The sequence below is a fragment of the Aulonocara sp. 'chitande type north' Nkhata Bay genome, linkage group LG14 (assembly GCF_057382095.1).
Source record: "Aulonocara sp. 'chitande type north' Nkhata Bay isolate Kocher_YH1m ecotype deep benthic linkage group LG14, A_spYH_male_GT1.1, whole genome shotgun sequence".
NCBI lineage: Eukaryota > Metazoa > Chordata > Actinopteri > Cichliformes > Cichlidae > Aulonocara > Aulonocara sp. 'chitande type north' Nkhata Bay.
Genome location: NC_141357.1, coordinates 28,852,015 through 28,869,249, shown reverse-complemented (window position 1 = coordinate 28,869,249; position 17,235 = coordinate 28,852,015). Strand labels below are relative to the sequence as shown.

Below are 17,235 nucleotides of genomic sequence, written 5' to 3'. Positions count from 1 at the left end.
GATGGTTGCAGTCAGTGTATATAAACTGCACAGTCGTATGGGATGTGTGCGTGTGTATGCTGATGTGTGCGGTCAGCAGGTTTGTCATGCAGCAGGACTGGTGGGGTCCCCTCGAGTATTTTCTCAGTAGGGCAACAAAGCAGACCCTGATGCCAGCGGCGCTGAACAGATGGCTGAGTTTGTTAGCATGCCTATACTGTGCCAGAGGTCAGAGGGGCTTGTTTATCCAGTTACGAGACAGCATTCATCCAAATAAACACATAGTGAGGACTTACAAAATTACGCATGATTTATTTGCCTCATGTATATAAATGTCTCTCTCAGCAGCTTAAATTTTGCCACAAAAAAATGTTGAAATGATTTGGATCTGTGAAGGAGAGAAACATCTTGTGACCTGAGGGGTCTATTAACAATGTAGACTGAGAGAAAGAAAGATATTAAAAGCTTTATCTACCAGGAGGAAAATCCTAAAATGTTTTCTGAAAGCAGTTCATAGCCAGCAGAGGTTATGGAGTAACTGGAGTGACATGATCCTTTTTTTTCTTCAAATCTTGGGTAGAATTTGAGCAGCTGCATCCTGAATAAGTTGAAATCTGTATCTTGTGAGGCACACAACCAACTCCAGTGATAACAAATAAATGCCACCAACCAGCAGCACAGCTTCTCTGGATGGTATTCTTTATTTAAGAGCTTTTTTTTTTTCAGAAAAAATACCCTTCCATCAAGCTTTTCAATTTACATTTTCATATTTGACATCTGACATTTTTATGTATCATTTTTATTCATTTTCAAATAATCACACTCCTCAAAAGTCCAGGGAACGTTCGACCATCGCAGTAGAACACAAAGTCATTTAAACTTAGGAAGACTGACCCAGATCACCGAAGGACGAATCGGTTTCTGCTGCTCTGGTGCAAATGAAAGTGATAACAGGGAGAAGCAACAAGATAGGCGCCCATGAAGGGCAGGATTTTATAGGTTTTGGGCTACAGGTGTTTTTTCTGCTAGTGTTCTTGTAGCTACTGGTAGTATGAGATGGTACATGCAGTTCATTCAGGTCGCACAGGTACTCTAGCTTTTCCAGGATGGCACATTCATACGTGACGTTGCAAGAGGTTCAGCTGTGTCTCCCAGCACAGTTTCAAGAGTTTCGAAGAAATATTACATGAGATGAGCTGGACAAGGCCGTAGAAGGGCACCAGCAATCAGCTCCTTTATGTGAGGGGAAACAGGAGGAGCACTGACGGAGGCCTACAACATGATAAATGGTTAAAGGACTAGTTCTCATATACTGCTTTTCTACTCTGAGTACTCAAAGCGCTTTAGACAACTGCCTCATTCACCCATTTAACATTCACACACATTCATACTACAATGGATGCATCACATGGGGTCACCCAATGATATTTGGCATGCAGACTGGAGCAGACAGGGATTAAATCACCAACCTTCCAGTTAGTAGGTGACCTGCTCTACGCTACAGCCACCCCAACATGACCTCCACTCAGCTATTCATGTCCATCTTTCTGACTAAACGGCTAGAATCAGTTTAGTCGGACTGCTCACACAGCCATGTATCATCCAGCTCGATTGGCATTCGCTAGAGAACACCAGACCTGGCAGGTGTGCAACATGGAACCCATTCTCTTCACAGGTGAGGGCAGGTTCACAGTGAGAATATGTGACAGAGACGTGAAAGAGTCTAGCGATGCTGTGCCGAACGTTATACCGCCTGCAACATTCACCCTAAAGATTCTATGCAGTCATAATACGTCAGTGTAGGTTTTATGTTGAAAATGCACTTGCAAGTTTAAGTTAAATGTTTGTTTTTTAATACACTCTTTGTGGATTATTCTCCCACACCTGTTTAGTACATCATGCAGCTTTGCTCTGTGTCACACATTTTGTCTTGCTTCTTGAGTCTATAGTGTATCTTGTTCAATCAAAGATGGGAAGGAAAAATGCTGCTGTTTTCTGTTCGCGTCTTTGCAGGAACACAGATAATTCACCATGATACTGGAACTCTAATGAATTGAATCACACTCCAGCAGACAGGAAACTTTGAGTGTGTTTTGCCATTTTCATAGACCCTGGGGAAGCTATAACTCTGTTGTCTGGAAGTTAGTCTCATCCTGCTGCTTTTGTTTTCCTTCCATCTGCTAAATCCAAGGTGATAAATGAGACAAAAAGAAGCCACCATTTTATAGACAATGACATTTTAAATCATAGTTACACTGACAGAATGACACACAAGGGGCATCCTGACAGAGATCAATATGTCAGTATTTTCAACCTTTCACTTTCAGCTCTTGGAGATTTTTTCTGTAGAGCTGTTCTCATCTTCGCAACCCTCAATTTTCCTTTCCGTCTCTCATAGATAACTTATGAAATATCTCAGTATGACAACAGATGCATTGACGCACTCTGTTCGCCTGCTGTTAGTGTGTGCCTGCCTGGGCCTAGAGCCACTGGAAATGGCCACGATGCCACTGAACTAGGGCACTGTCAACTTCCCACTGGGTGCTTTCTAGGTTAGATCAATATGTGCTTCATAAAGCCCATATTGACCGGGAGGGACTCAGACGTCTGAGAGAAGAAACACAAGAAAATGAAAAAGAAACGCAGATGGTAAGAATCCCCCCACCCCCGCAGCAAAAAAGTCTGCTGTAGATGGAAGAAAATGGTTTAGCTTTAGCCACAGGAAGGCAAGTTTATACCACTGAGCTGCGCCAACAGAAACATGATTTTGCCAGTTTGCACCCATATCAGACAAATGCCTCACTTAATGTTGAAGCCAGGAGGAGCGCAGCATGTGTGCTGTTTTCACAAATGACGAGGTGAGGAGTGAAGCTCTGATCTTTCCTTCGTCTTTCTCTTTACAACCTGCTGAATGCAGCTGTTTGCTGCCCATTGGCAGCCAGGTCATTTTTCATGTTTCAGATGTAGGTTTTATTTATACTGGCATTTTTTGGATGCAATGTCATTGTCCTATCTAGTTTAATCAGTAAATGATATGAGAGAATCAGGATCCGCTGGCTTTATTCTCTTTAGGACATCAAAAATCTAAACTGCTTTGGATGTCACTGCAACATTTCCTTTTCCCCAAGCCAAATTAATCTTATGTCACTCATTCAGCCACAGTGATATTATTCTGCGAACATATAATGAAACCTATTTCAGCTTTCCGCTTTTTGGTACTGCTCCAATTTCTCCAGGTTTCACTCAAGATTTTCATTTCTCGCACACTGTTCCAAGTGATTCTGTTAGTGTGTCTATGGTCAGATTTTTCGAGTGGTTTCACCTTAAGATGTCTTCAGGTTTTATTTGCTGAACGTGAGTGTAGAGCTTTTTGTGAGTCATTACTCTTAAAGTTTTTCCATCATTTCTCTCAAGCGAACCAAAACAGGTTTAAACCAGAAGATTTCTGGTCTGCGTCTATCAAGCATAATTGTTATGGTTTGTAGGTTTTTGGGTTATTTTGAGTTTTCTGGCTGTTTCTGAGAATTTTTTGTCTGCTTTTCATTTTTACCTCTCATTGTCCTTGATTAGTTTTTTGCTGGTTCTTGTATCCCAGGTATTTCCACTCCCCCAATTAGTCCTTGTTGTGTTTATAGCATCAGTTTTCCTGGTGTCTGGCTCTCTGGTAATATCCCCTCCTCTGTATTTGTGATTGTATTTGTTGAGAATTTAAAATGTATGTTCTGGACTTTTTGTACTATTTGTGATTACTTCTTTCTGTGTAATAAAAGTTTGGTTTTGGTTTATTCATGTCAGTTTGTGAGTCACTCCCTTGCCATAGGGCCAAATGCCAGGCCAAATGTTTGACCTGGCAGAGTTTCATTCTGGATCCCCTTCTTGACACAGCCTCAATTTGTGTCTCCGTCCGGACTTCAACCAGCTTTCACAGTAATATGTTAAATAGTTCCATTAATTAAATGGTGTTCATAATTTTATTAAGACACATGCATGTCTTGAAAACAAAACAGTTTTTCAAAGCTTAAAATGATGGATTTAAATAAAGACAAAAGCTGTTGAGAATTGTGTCGGTAGCTTTATGTGCTTGTTTGACATGCTAATGGTGCTAATGGTTGGGGAAACTGAAAAGTCAACAGTTACTTCTTATTTTAATTATTTTGTGCAGACAATAAAGCAAGAAAGTTCTCGGTTTGAATCCAGACTGTTCTTCACTCTTCACCTGTTGTTATATCAGTGGCCTCATGTTTGACACATTAATGAATAATCAAAAAGTAGATACAGCCATCATCTTGTCAAGCAGCTGAGGTTTTGTATTTGCTGTCAATTTCCACAACATTTTGCTCTTCGGCAGTGTTTGCACGCTAAAATATTTCAAGGTTTTTGGAAGAACTTTTCTACCCTACTTTCCTATTTCAGTAAAAAAAACCAAAAAACTTACTCCATTGATTTCCTGTTACTTTGTGACTAAAATAGTGCAGTATGCTAAGTCCCCTGTGTGTGCTGATCTGTTCTAGACAAGCAGGCAGTTGGAGGCAAGCTGTGGGCTGGGAACTGGGTAGAAGGAAGCCGACGGTGCATGAGTCTGTGAGCCTCCCATGACAGTCAGTCCCAGACGAGGGGGCCAAATAAACAACGAGCGAGTGAGCGAGCAGAGCACAGAGCTGGGCCTTAAGCCGGGAGAGAGAAAATAGAGAGACAGGAGAGAGCTCAGGAATAGGATGACACAGCATGCAGAGGCTTCCGGAGAGGGTAATGAGTTTGGCCAGGTTCCAAAGAAATGCTGCACCTTCAAAAGGGAGGGAGAGATACTGGTGGATATTAAAAAAACAAAACACAAACTGTGCCCTCATCTTTCTTTCTGCGTCTCACGTGATGCTTTGCTGTAGATGCTGCCACAGAAAAAACTACTGTTTGCTGTTTGGTACTGATCTCTGAATCTCATGCTTGTTTTATTTGAGCCTCAGGGCATATTGAACCACTGCACAGTTTGAAGTCGAAATAGAGAGAGATGAAGAGGCTTTCGTAATGTTGACCATATTCACTAATCAATATCCATTTATGCTTTTGTTATTAGTGTGTCTGGCTAAAGTATCTCCTGCCGTGACCCATTCTTTCCTTTTCTCTGTCTCTCTTCCTTCCTTCGTTCTCCCTTGCTGCTACTTCCTGCCCCTATACTTTACTCATGCAATACAGAGGGTCTGTACCAGCTGGGAGGCCCACGCTGTGCCCCTCAGAGCAGCATTGAAGGAGTGGACGATACAGAGGTAGGACCATTACAAAACAGCCTCTGTTCACTAGTAGCCAATAACATGGAGGAGTACTCATCCCTTTCACAAAATGTTGCCCTTATTTTTTCTCTCCCTTTCACTCCCTTGTTTAACATGTCCCTTTTCAACACCCTTGCAGAGAAAATGTAAGACCCATGTGCTAATACTTGTGGTGCATGGGGGAAACATCTTGGACACAGCGGGCGGAGATCCCAGCACAAAAGCTGGCGATGTGGCCACGTTGGCCTCGGTGCTCGACAAGGTTACGCGGGCGCATTTCCAAGCTGCTGCCGAACACGTGATGATCAAGCTGGTGCCATGTCCAGCTGTATGTGCTGAAGCCTTCTCTCTGGTGTCCAAGTAAGTGCTGATGCTAAACCACACGCCCTCATGTACTCTTGACATTTTAAAGTGTTGCATACCTGGATAAAATCCAGATGATTTAATTCTCTTTCATTCATATTTAGCCACACAGGTGACAGATCAATGGCAAAACATAACTGGAGAAGGGCACAGAGGCATGGTGAATAGTTTGATAAATGTGAAAATGGTGTGAATCATGTGCTGTGGCCTTCACCGCTTCCAGATCTACCGAAAATTAAAGACTGAGGAAAAGAAATATGCCAAAATATTAGCTGAAGTCAAGTATCAAATGAGGAGATATTTTTGGAAAGAGTGATGTTCGCCCGTGCAGCGAATTTCACAACTGAATGAGAATAAAAGCTGTATTTCACGCTCCGTGTGACCCAGACCTTGCTATGGCACTTTTAAGAACTCCTAGGGTTATCCCTTTCAGTGAACCAGAATTTTTCAGTTGCCAGTACAATTTCTTGTCGGAAATTAATTATGTGGAAACACAGCCTTTCACACTTTAAATAGAATAATGTGCCTTCTGCTGCTTGGATGGGAGGACAACATGAACTAGTGGCCTCAGGCAGCTCTGATAAACACCTTAGTGTGATATGAAGTATCTAAAATGATATGAAGTTAAGTAGAATGGATGAACACTGTGGGAAAAGTGACACCAGATTTTATAATCAGCTATTTTGTTGATTCTGTCGCTGCAGACTGTAAATCAATGACAACTCTGTAAAAGGTCCTGTGCTTGTCAGTGCATTAGGCATTAGAATGAGTTGGAACACCTTTAAAATTTACATTTCAAAAGTAAAATTAGTATAAATATTAGCAGATAGTCAGTTTATTTAGTTTTGTCTTCTTGCTTCACCCACAAGTTTCCTGAACAGCTGATATTGGGTCACATGTTTAATATCACTACACACCCATACTCTAGTGAATGAATGAAAGATGTCACTGACACACTAATAAACCAAAGTTCCTCATATCAATGATATGTAACTTGAAGAAAAGTTAATGCTAATGCTATTGCATTAACTTTCTTTCTTTCACATGCGTAAACATTTGGATGGACTATGAGTGAGACATGAACACTCATGGTCCACTTTCCATATTTAAAAAATGAATGACAGCTAACATGGCTTACTCTCACAACAAAAGTTAAGTGTGTTGGAGAGAGTTAGGAGTCTGTGATTTCACTTGTCAGCTGATGAATAAGTCAATGATTATGAGGCATGACGCTGAGCAGTTTCATGCTGTCACATTGTAATTTGTTGCCCGTAGTAAGCTGCATTCCAGCTCGGTTCTTTAGACAAGGAAAACAAAGGGAAAAAGCCAAGTGCTCTATAAGGTAATTGTCCTGTTTCTGTAGCTTTTTATCTTAATTTCTTCCTATTTTGATTGAAAGCTTCAATTACAATGAAGGAGCAATTAATTCTGTATTTTTGAAGAAGATGCTTGAAGAATGTGCATGTCTGCAGGAATTAATGCCCAGTGCTGCTCAGGTGGTGAAGGTCAGCCACACTTCTGTCTTAATTAGCATGCTCAGGGCATTTCTCAGGCCCCATAAGCATGTGATCATGTGGAAAATATAACCCCTAAACTTTTTAAATGTTGCTTCTAATTGTTAAAGCTCCCCTTTAATAGTAGAGGTGTCTTCTTAGTGGATAAAATTAATGCTTAAATGACTTCATACAGTTTCCTCTAAGGCCTCTCCAAGCAATGATCTGTTTGGTTAATTAGCTACTGTTACTTTGCATTCAGGTTTCAGTTTCAAGGGGGCGGGGTTAATTGTAGACATTGTTATATTAACATGGTAATGAACAGACGTTAGCAGATGACTCTTTCTTTATGATATATTAAACATCTCCATAAACACTCACAGCTCTTATTCCTTGCAATTGAAATTGATGGAAAGCTGCTGGATGGTGTTTAGGAGATATAGGCGGCAAAAGCATGACTTTCTCCTTCCTTAGTCTGAACTGCTGACTTTTCAGACGGCTGCTTAAGCGTAACTAATAATTTCATTTTACATTTAATGTCACATGTCCCAGTGGTCAACAGTTTTGCCTCTGACAGCGTCACTTTGTTTTCACGGCTCCCCAATTATATGCCGAGGATATTTTTTGTTTGACTTGTCACTAATCACCGTGGCTGAAAGAATGTGTTTAGCAGTCAAGTCGAGGCTTCTGTTTGGCGTTGTGATTGATGCTAGCTGGAGAGAGGTACAGACTGGAAGCAAGACAAGTGTAAAGAGATTTGAGTTGTGTAGCTGCTCAGCAGCTTGACGTCTGCTTTGCTTTCACCACATCCAGAGATAAAATATTCATGACAACAGTTTCCCATTGCAGTAGTGAGTTATGAGTTATATGGCTGCGTGTCTCGATTGTCTGTAATTGAAAGCGTGTGGACACACAGGCACGCATGAAATTTTGCTTAAAAAACAATTCTTATTGCAACAGTGTGTCAACCAAAGCTGTTTTGCTGGGAGATAAATAAATGATTAAATAAAATTAAGAGATGGAGAAATGTATAACTAAAGAAACAATTTACGCACACATACCAATACATTTAGGATTATTCATGTGTCATACATTTATTCTGTGTTATTTTATTGTTTATTATTGTTATTGTCTCTGTTATGATCAAAGTTTAATTGACGATGAGTACCACGTTTGTGACTATCATCATTCTTTGTTAACTCAGGCTTTTTTGATTCAGAGACTGTGCTCACTCACGTAATTGTGAGCGTGAGACACATCGTTCGACTTTTCTGCATAAAACTTAAGAATTAAGGGCTTGCTCCATTCAGATGCATCATCTGAAGAACCGGTGATAGAGCTCTCTAAAGATCTAGAAAAATAACAGTAAAATCCGATGCTGCTGCTGCAAAATAATACAAGATAGAATAGAATAGAATAGAATTCAACTTTATTGTCATTGCACATGCACAGGTACAGGGCAACGAAATGCAGTTTGCATCCATCCAGAAGTGCTTTAGTGATATAGATATATTACATTACAATATTACACTCCTAAAAAAATCTTTAACCTTTTGATTAGATCATTACAAGTGCAGGTGAAATAAATAGTTATTATACTTATTTTCTGCTCGGTGTGCTGCTGTTTGTTTCTAACATGAGAGATTAAGACTGCAGACACACAAACATTAAAGGTCACTCAGTGTGTTCATTTCCAACTTTGTCTCACGTGTGAAAATCTTTAGTTTGCTGTCAGATCAAAGTAAAATTTATCCTGTTGATCCAACAGCTTGCAAATTAGGAAGGAGTATTAGTGCCACATTAAGAAAAATAAATGTTTTGAGAATAAATTTGAAGTTTCAAGATTAAAATCGTAATTCAGTTTTGAGAAAAAAGTCAAAATATGGAGATTACAGTTGTTGTTTCAGGACAAACTGCCACGGTTGCTGGACCCTCTGAGTTAGTGAAATCGTACTTCAGAATCGGTTTTGAAAAGATGCTTGTGGTCAGGCAGAAAAACACAAATGCAGGCGAGTGGATTATCACAAAAGGGAATGGCTTGAAATGGACAGATGAAAGGTTATCAATGGTGATATCCTGGTGCAATACAGATATGTATGTCTTATCACAAGGTGGCTGATCAGTTTGTTTCACCAACTCATTTAAACACGGTTTTGTAAAGGGTAGAGCAGCCATGGCAGTTTGTTGTGAAACAGTAACGGCAATCTTCACATCTCAAAATACATTTTCGACTTTGAAACTTCAAATTTATTCTCAAAATGATCAACAATATTCTTTTCCCCTAATGTGCCCCTAATATTCCGTCGCAGCAAATGTTTTTGTAGTTTCTAATTTGTGCTCTAGCTGCTTTTCCAGCAGTATGAAAAAAGAAGGCTCAGCAGCAGATTTAAAAAGACAAACATAAAAATGTATCCACTTACTGGGTCACCAGCTGAATACATGGAAATTCCAGAGACAATGTAAAACACACAGTATGTGCTGCTGAAACCGAAGCAGGGAATCTATGTCACACTTTATTTATTGCGAATCCTACTGTTAATAAACTAAAAAAAAGGTTCCAGCCCATTTCAAACAGAAACTCTGAACATCACCTGTTTTGGACTAGGTTATGTATTGAGTTACCATGGTGATCCAGCCAGGTGAAACTCTGGCTTTTAAGGTCTACATGGCTCACTAAGCCAGTGATCTTGCTTTGTAGTACACCCTGCTGCTCTCGCTGTCATGGGGAGAGAAGACACTGAGAAACTACACTTTTTGCGTCAAAGTTCATGTATTTGTATAGTGAGAAAAGATTAGCTTTTCTTCTTTATTCGTCAGTACCTGTAGTACCTTACAGGATTAGATTGGACAAATATATTGCTATTGATATAAATAATAATAGTAATTCCCTACTTTTATGTACATTTCAATTTATTCATTCATTCACTGTTAAACTGTTTTATAGGTTAACCTGTTTTTACCATAACACATGTCAGTATGACTAATACACACTAAATGCTAAATACATATTGTAGCTGACAAAAAACAACTTGTCAGTCCTTTAATGTAGGCAAACCAGATACTGAAACATACATCTGCAGTGGTTTATCTGAATCTTTTTTACAATTGCCTGATAGCAGTTTGAAGTTGATATGTATTTCTGATCTGCAGTGAAAATATATAAAACTTTATTTTGGGCAGATGGCTCTAGGTCTTTAATATACTCTCACAATATGTGTGGTCAGTAGGGATTAATGGATGCCTACAAACATGAAGGCACATCACTCAGTCAACTGCACTTTTGTCATTTAACAGTGTTTTCTCTAATGATAGTGCTGAACTTGTGGGTGTTTGGAGTCTCATTTATTTGGATGCCAATATAAACATCTTAGGAATAAGCCACACAGAAAGGAATTACTGCAGTGTGGGTAATTTGTTCTCATTCTGGGTAACAGCTTGGCTGAAAATCACACCACGGAGTGGAGGTGGCAAAACCTCTTAGCGCCTCAAAGAGAAACTTTCACATAAACAAACAAACCTTGGACTCCGTTTGGTAGTTCCTTGTGTACCATATAAGGTTCCCATAGAGAATAAACATGTTTTTCAGTTTTCTTGTTGCTGTGTGTACAAGAGCTACTGTGTCCCACAAGGCTCAGAGCAGTTATTATTAGCTCCACTGTACTAATGAACATACCTTGGAGTGCTGACGAGGAGCAGAGCGTCACAGAAACACATGCGTAATCCATAAACACAGTTGGAAAAAAAACATCCCACACGGAACGAGTTGGGAAAGCTCTCTGAACGTATATTACAGCACCATGGCACATCCAATTAACAGCAGCAACACAAATGCTCCCAAATTGATTTCCTCTGCAGCCTCAATTTAAATAGAAGCATCTCAGATTTTAAAATATGAGCAGCAGGAGAGTAAAATATAATGTATTCAGTGCCACTGTACACCCATCAGTGTTCAGGCCAAACGAGGGCAGCTGCAAGGATTTTGACTTGTTCGTCTCCAGGGAGAATGACCTCTGTTTGGTGGGTAGAAGCTCATTATTCTGGCCATTGGTGACTGAGGACATGCCAATACTCTTTCCATGCCCCCTCTCTTTAATTAATAAGGCTCAGCAGAGTGCTGCTGCTGTTCATGTTAATGGCGTAAATGCTATGCAGTGCTAAGCCAGGCATTAAGAAATTGGGAGAGCAATTAGGCAGGAAATCTGAGTGACTTCAGAGTTTTTCAGTTTGCCGTTATGTGGCGAGAAGCGACAGGTTTGAAGGGCAGCATAACAAAGTCTGTCTCAAGGTTATGCTGTGTGTGATGAGGCTGGGTCGAGATTTAATTGGCTTACTTGGCTTTATCGTCTCTGCGCTTTGTTCGTGGAGCTCTTCATCATCGCATCATCACATTACTATGAACTGTCGAGGAAGACTTCAGTACGTATAGCAGGGTATTGTAAGTGGCACTAAGTAACTTAACATGGCAATTACAGGCAAATGAAAAACCCTCTCTCACTTCGAATGTAAAGGATAACCTTACAGCTGATATGATATGATGTTACCCATTTAAAAAAAATGCTTCCTGTTATGGGAGTCTTCAGAGTCATGCGCTTTCATTACATGCAGATATTACGTATATATTCGTATATTCTTAGCTGACATTTTTTGAACGTGAGCTCGGAGATTTGAACGAGGTAAATGCCACTGCTCGTGAGTGCATGACTCATGAATTTAAATAATGATGGAAGAAACGTCACAGCGACATGAGGCACGCTCGTCTGTCAGTCAGGGAGATGCTGGTGCGTCTCTTTTGAGGAGCAAAAAGCCTCCCAAGTGGTACATTTGAATTATCAGCCATCTCATTGCTGTTTGATTGATGCCAAGTTCATCATTCCTGTGGTCTGCTATATTACATTAGGCTCTTAATTAGGAGTCTACATCCACCACTATACTGAGCTGTAAAATCCAGAACCAAAGAACCAGAAGTGTCAGTTTTGCTCTCAAAATTATTCGCCTAATATCACAGCTCTGTTTTTATTGATCACCAACATCGGAAAGGAAATCAAATCATTTTTATGATTAATTAGAGCCAATAAATACAGATCGGATTTGGATGGTCTGATAGCAAAACCCTGTTTCAAAGCACATGTTTGTCTTAAAAAAGATTGTAGTAATTGCTTGACATTAATTAGAAGAATGGATGTTGTGCAGAGAATAACCTGCAGCCTTCAAGGCTGTTCCATGGTATTAATACTAACAAGCGCTTGCATAATCAAGTAATTATACAACACAAATAATGAGTGTCTCACCTGACATTTGTGGAGCAATGCAGCAGGTGTAAAACCTCTGTTCCTGTCGTGTGACTTGTGAAACCTCTTCAGAGGTAGAGTTGTGTTTGGAATATTAATCACAGGTTTTTTTTGCATTTCTCCAAAAGCAAGTGTGTTTTGTGAGTGTATGAGAGGAACATCTGTTAACACGACTTTAATAAGATCAGGGCCCTACAAGGCTTCGACCAAACCCACAGTGGTACTTAGCTGGGATGTTGGGAATTCTTTTCTCTGACCTCCAAAGCTCAATAAACAAGCAGTGGATAAACAATTTATGTTGATTCAATTTATGAGGTGAACTAATGTTTTTTTTTTTTAGCTCTTCTTCTACTTCTTCTGTTTTTGCACAACAAGCCTTGCTCCTGAGTAATATCCTGACATTTCTGTGCTGCAGTTGCCTGAACTGAATATTTCACAGCGGCCGCTGTAGAGGGAGTGACACTGTTGTTATGCGGATAGCTGCACCGTTCCAGCAACAGCGAATACATTACAAAGGATTTCTTTCTTTTTTCCCCCTCTGTCATTCTCTCTCTTTTCTCTCTCTCTCTCTTTTTTTTACAATCTGCATGAAAGCAGCTTGAGGTGTTGAAACACTCTCAGAAAGGTGCCCTAAAAGCAGAGTTCATACACTGCAGGGTGAATAGTCTTAGAAGATCTGCTGTCAGTTACACATCAGAGTGGAAAAGTGCTATTAGCAAAACTTCTGGAAACATAACAGGTGAAACACACAAGCACTGATTTAGTTCTATAACTTAGAATTGTAAGAAAGAAAACCCCTGACAACTCCAGTCACTTTCCTTCACACAGCACTGTCACATTTTTCTGTACATCTACTCAGCAATATTGTTGTTGGGCATGAATTTGGAAGATGTGTAGTGTTTTGTGGAACTCTTTAAAATCTGACAAACTACTCTTCTTTGAGTTATAATATATATAAGTTCAAACATGGCAATTATATTGTGTGAACTGTTAGCAGTCATAGTTTGCAGACATTTCAATGTGTGTGGCAACTCTGGTCAGTTGCTGAATATCAGGCAGGAAGATACACTTCTTTTCTGGTTTCATCTTCTACTCACCGATTAGATGTTTTCAACTTTTCATGAAAAACAAGAACTTCCATTTTTATCGAAATGCATTGAATTTTTTAATTTGTTTACCTTGTGCATCTAAATAAGAGCATGCCAGAGTTCTCAATAACAATAAAAGCTGTATGCATATTTTGTCATGTAGCTAGGAGGAGTAGGAGTTAAGCTAAGAAACAAATCTGGTTTACTACATATACAAATATACTGGTTTTATTTGATTTAAATATTCTTAGTTTGCAACACATAATTCCCCCGATCCATCACAGAGGTGATTCTGAAGTCATTGTTGTTCCTCTCATATTCCTCTTTTTTTCTCAGCTGTGCCTACTCGATATTTAATGTGAACTTAAAATGACTTAATGTGAACTTGACTTGCCAAATAAGGAGAAAGGGCTCAACAGGGGGCATTTCAACACCAATCAGGGGCACATCTGTGGTTTTTCTTGTGAAACTCTTGTGTTGTGTGCATTTTCTATGCGGCTTTATGAGCAAAGAATGAAGGGATTTTTGCAACAAGCAAACCAATTTACCGACAAAGTTTCTCTTTTAAAATCAAGCTGAATAAGTGTGCTTGATGTGACAATGAGAATTGTGGAGGTGGCTTTATCCACTGTATATGTGACTGGCTGACAGCTGAATGCTGTGTTGCTGGAAGCCCAGGACTTACATGGATTGCTCTTGCTGCAGATACACGCACCCAACACTTTATTAGGAACAGCTTCCTAGTACTGGATTATACTTCCTTTTGTCTTCAGATCTGCTGTAAGTCTTTGTGACAGATTCAATGAGGTACTGGAAACAGTCCTCAGGGATTTTGGTCCATATTGACATGATGCTGCAGATTTGTCAGCTGCACATCCCACAGGTAGATAGGTGGATTGAGATCGGTTTACTATATACATATCATATTCATATGATATATATATCATATTCAAGGAAGCAGTTTGATATTATTAGAGGGTTTTTTTTTTTTTATCATGGTGCATTATCCTGCTGGAAGAAGCCACCAGAACATGGACATACCTTTGTTGTAGTGGTTATGTGAGTTACTGTTTCTGTCCCATTAGCTCAAACCAGTGTGGCCATTCTCCTCTGACCTCTGTCATCAAAAAGGTATTTTTTCCTGCCAATTACTGAGTATTTTCTCTTTTTTGGATCTCTTTAAACCCTGGAGATGGTTGTGCAAGAAAATCCCAGTCCATCATCAGTTTCTGAAATACTCTGTCGAGCCTGTCTGGCACCAGAAACCATGCCATGTTTAACGTCACTTAAATAATATTTCAACATCCTGATGTACAGTTTGAACTGCATATCAGAATTCACCCATTCAGTCCATAATACCATACACAAATCCAGCCTACTATGTGTGTTCATTTTTGATTAATTGTCCAAAAACTGCACAATAACGTAAACCAATGTTAAATTAAGCATTTATCTTATAAATTCAGTGTATGAGTTTCAAGCCTGCTTTCAAGCTGAGTTACAAAGAGCTAAATTTCTCTATATAAATCTTAAATAAAATAGTTAAGTAAGCTAGTGTAACTGTTAACACGTGAAAGATCCCTGGTTTGAAACTGGGCATGGTTGTAGAAGGACATCTGGTGTAAAAGTCTGCCAAATAAAATATGCAGACATCATGGGAGCGTAAAGCTAAATATATCACAGATGTGTGTCAAAGCTTGTAAAAAACTGTTTACCGATTTACAGGACCGAAAATCTGTAGTGGCTGGATTAAACAGTGATAACATTATAATTGATACCCGTATCTCAGTAGAGCAATTGCATGTACCCAAAAACTGTTGTCAAAAATGTAATGAAAACTTAAAAAGAAAAAAAAACCACAACTTAAACTTCTGTGAATTATCAGTGGTTGCTGATGGAATTTCAGCCTTGGTGTGGCATTGGTGGTTCTTTCTGTAATCAGAGCAGCTGATGGATGGTGGCAGAAGTGCAGCTCAAGGAGACAGTGCAGGGCAATGCCATCTTTTACTGTTTCCCCACGCTGTCACAAAAAGTGTTCCGTCTGATCTGTGTGCACGCATGCACGCTCAGTAAAAATGCACACTCTGCTCTCATTGCTGTAGCTGCTTGTTTACATAATTTTTATTTCTAGAGATTCTTCTACCTCTCACCTTGCCTGCCTACACAAACACATAACCACACACAAATGCATTTATGCCTACACAAGCTTTGTGGAAAAACCTGGGCTAAATTCAGATATCGTGTGCCATGAATGGATGTGGAATAATCACATAACACTGGAGGAACTTTTCTTGATGATGCTTTGATTTTAGACATCGTTAACTTCTTTGTTTTTTAATCTTTTTTGTTCATTTATTCTTACATGACAAGGAGATAAGCACAGCTGTTATAAGAAGCATCTTCATCCAATCCCTACAGTGTATATAAATTATTTGTATACCCTCTCCTATATCTATAGTCCAGATAAGACAAAACTAAGTTGTGTTCAAGCTATCAAAAATCAGCTAGGCTGTCCTTGAGGCCCGTCATGAAGTAGAAACAAACAGTGACAAATAGAAGACAGGTCACTGAGCTCCAAAAGACTTCATCAGTCTTGATTTTTTTTCAGGCCTCCCCCAAACATCAAAACCTCAGAAAAAAAAGTGGTTCTCTACATTAAAAAATCCATTGTGCCGGTGTTTTACGAAGTGGTAAAAAAAACCTTTTAAGGTATGAAATAATTATGAAATCTTCCTTCTTGCTCTTCATCCATCTATTCCTCTTTAAACTCTTCCCTCCTGTCCTCCTACCATCACCCCCTCCAGTCTCAACCCGTACAGCTATGATGAGAGCTGTGTGTCCAGCAGCGTAGACCACCTGCCTCTTGCTGCCCTTCCCCTCCTCGCCATTGTCTCTCCACGCTACCAGGATGCTGTGGCGACCATCATTGACCGGGCCAACCAAGTCTATCGCAGTTTCCTGCAGTCAGAAGACGGTCAAGGGTTCAGCGGTCAGGTCTGTAGTGCCTTCTTCTATTTAGAAAAGCGTTGAGAGGCGAGGGGAACTGCTACTCTCTTGTCTCTCATCATTTAGTAATGGGCTTTAGGCCATTTAATGGAAGTCAATGGAGCAAAGATTGCTTTTGAGTGGGCTTTCTAATGTGTGGAAACTGTGGGTGCTCAGACCCTCAGAGAGCACCAGATCTTGAATGTTTATTGGACCACATTTCCTCTTTTAGTTCTACATAACAACTTACAAGGCTCTTAGTCATGGGCTGTATCTCATAATGGGGAAATAATCTGTGAGAATGCTGTTCACAGTGGACCTGAATTCACACACTGGATTTGAGCCCTTAAATGCCAAATATGTGAACTATTTTAAATGTAGTTACAATTCGGTTCTTCAAGCACTATATGGTAAAAAATTGAAAATGCTCAGGACTTTATGGTGCATGACAAATAGTAAATACATGTAGCTAATGGGCAATGCCATCTACATTAACAGTCAGTATCCTCAAAACAGTGCAAGGACCATTATGATAAAGATAGTGATGTCAGTGCCTGTTAATCTTTGATTTGTGTGTGTGTGTCAATACTGTATGCTGTATGCTTGTTGATGTTGTGTTTAAGCTCATAATTTATTCTACTCCTGCTTTATGTCTAAAACTGCCCGGCATCCTTTCTCAGCATTTTCTCTCCTAGTAATTATTATTGTTGTAATTACCAAGTTCCAACACTGCATATTTTTAACATCATTAGACTGATGCGAAAATAAAATAATA

The 17,235-nt window shown here is 39.6% G+C and overlaps 1 protein-coding gene across 3 annotated transcripts in view; it reads left to right on the top strand.

Moving 5' to 3' along the window:
- pitpnm3 (PITPNM family member 3) overlaps positions 1-17,235 on the top strand; it is a 108,625-nt gene that overhangs the window by 59,173 nt on the left and 32,217 nt on the right. For all 3 annotated transcript variants that reach the window (XM_086261922.1, XM_086261921.1, XM_086261920.1), the window contains exons 4-6: positions 5,170-5,240; positions 5,383-5,603; positions 16,280-16,469. In XM_086261922.1, the coding sequence (XP_086118048.1) occupies positions 5,170-5,240; positions 5,383-5,603; positions 16,280-16,469 (482 nt within the window). The remainder of the gene's footprint in view (positions 1-5,169; positions 5,241-5,382; positions 5,604-16,279; positions 16,470-17,235) is intronic.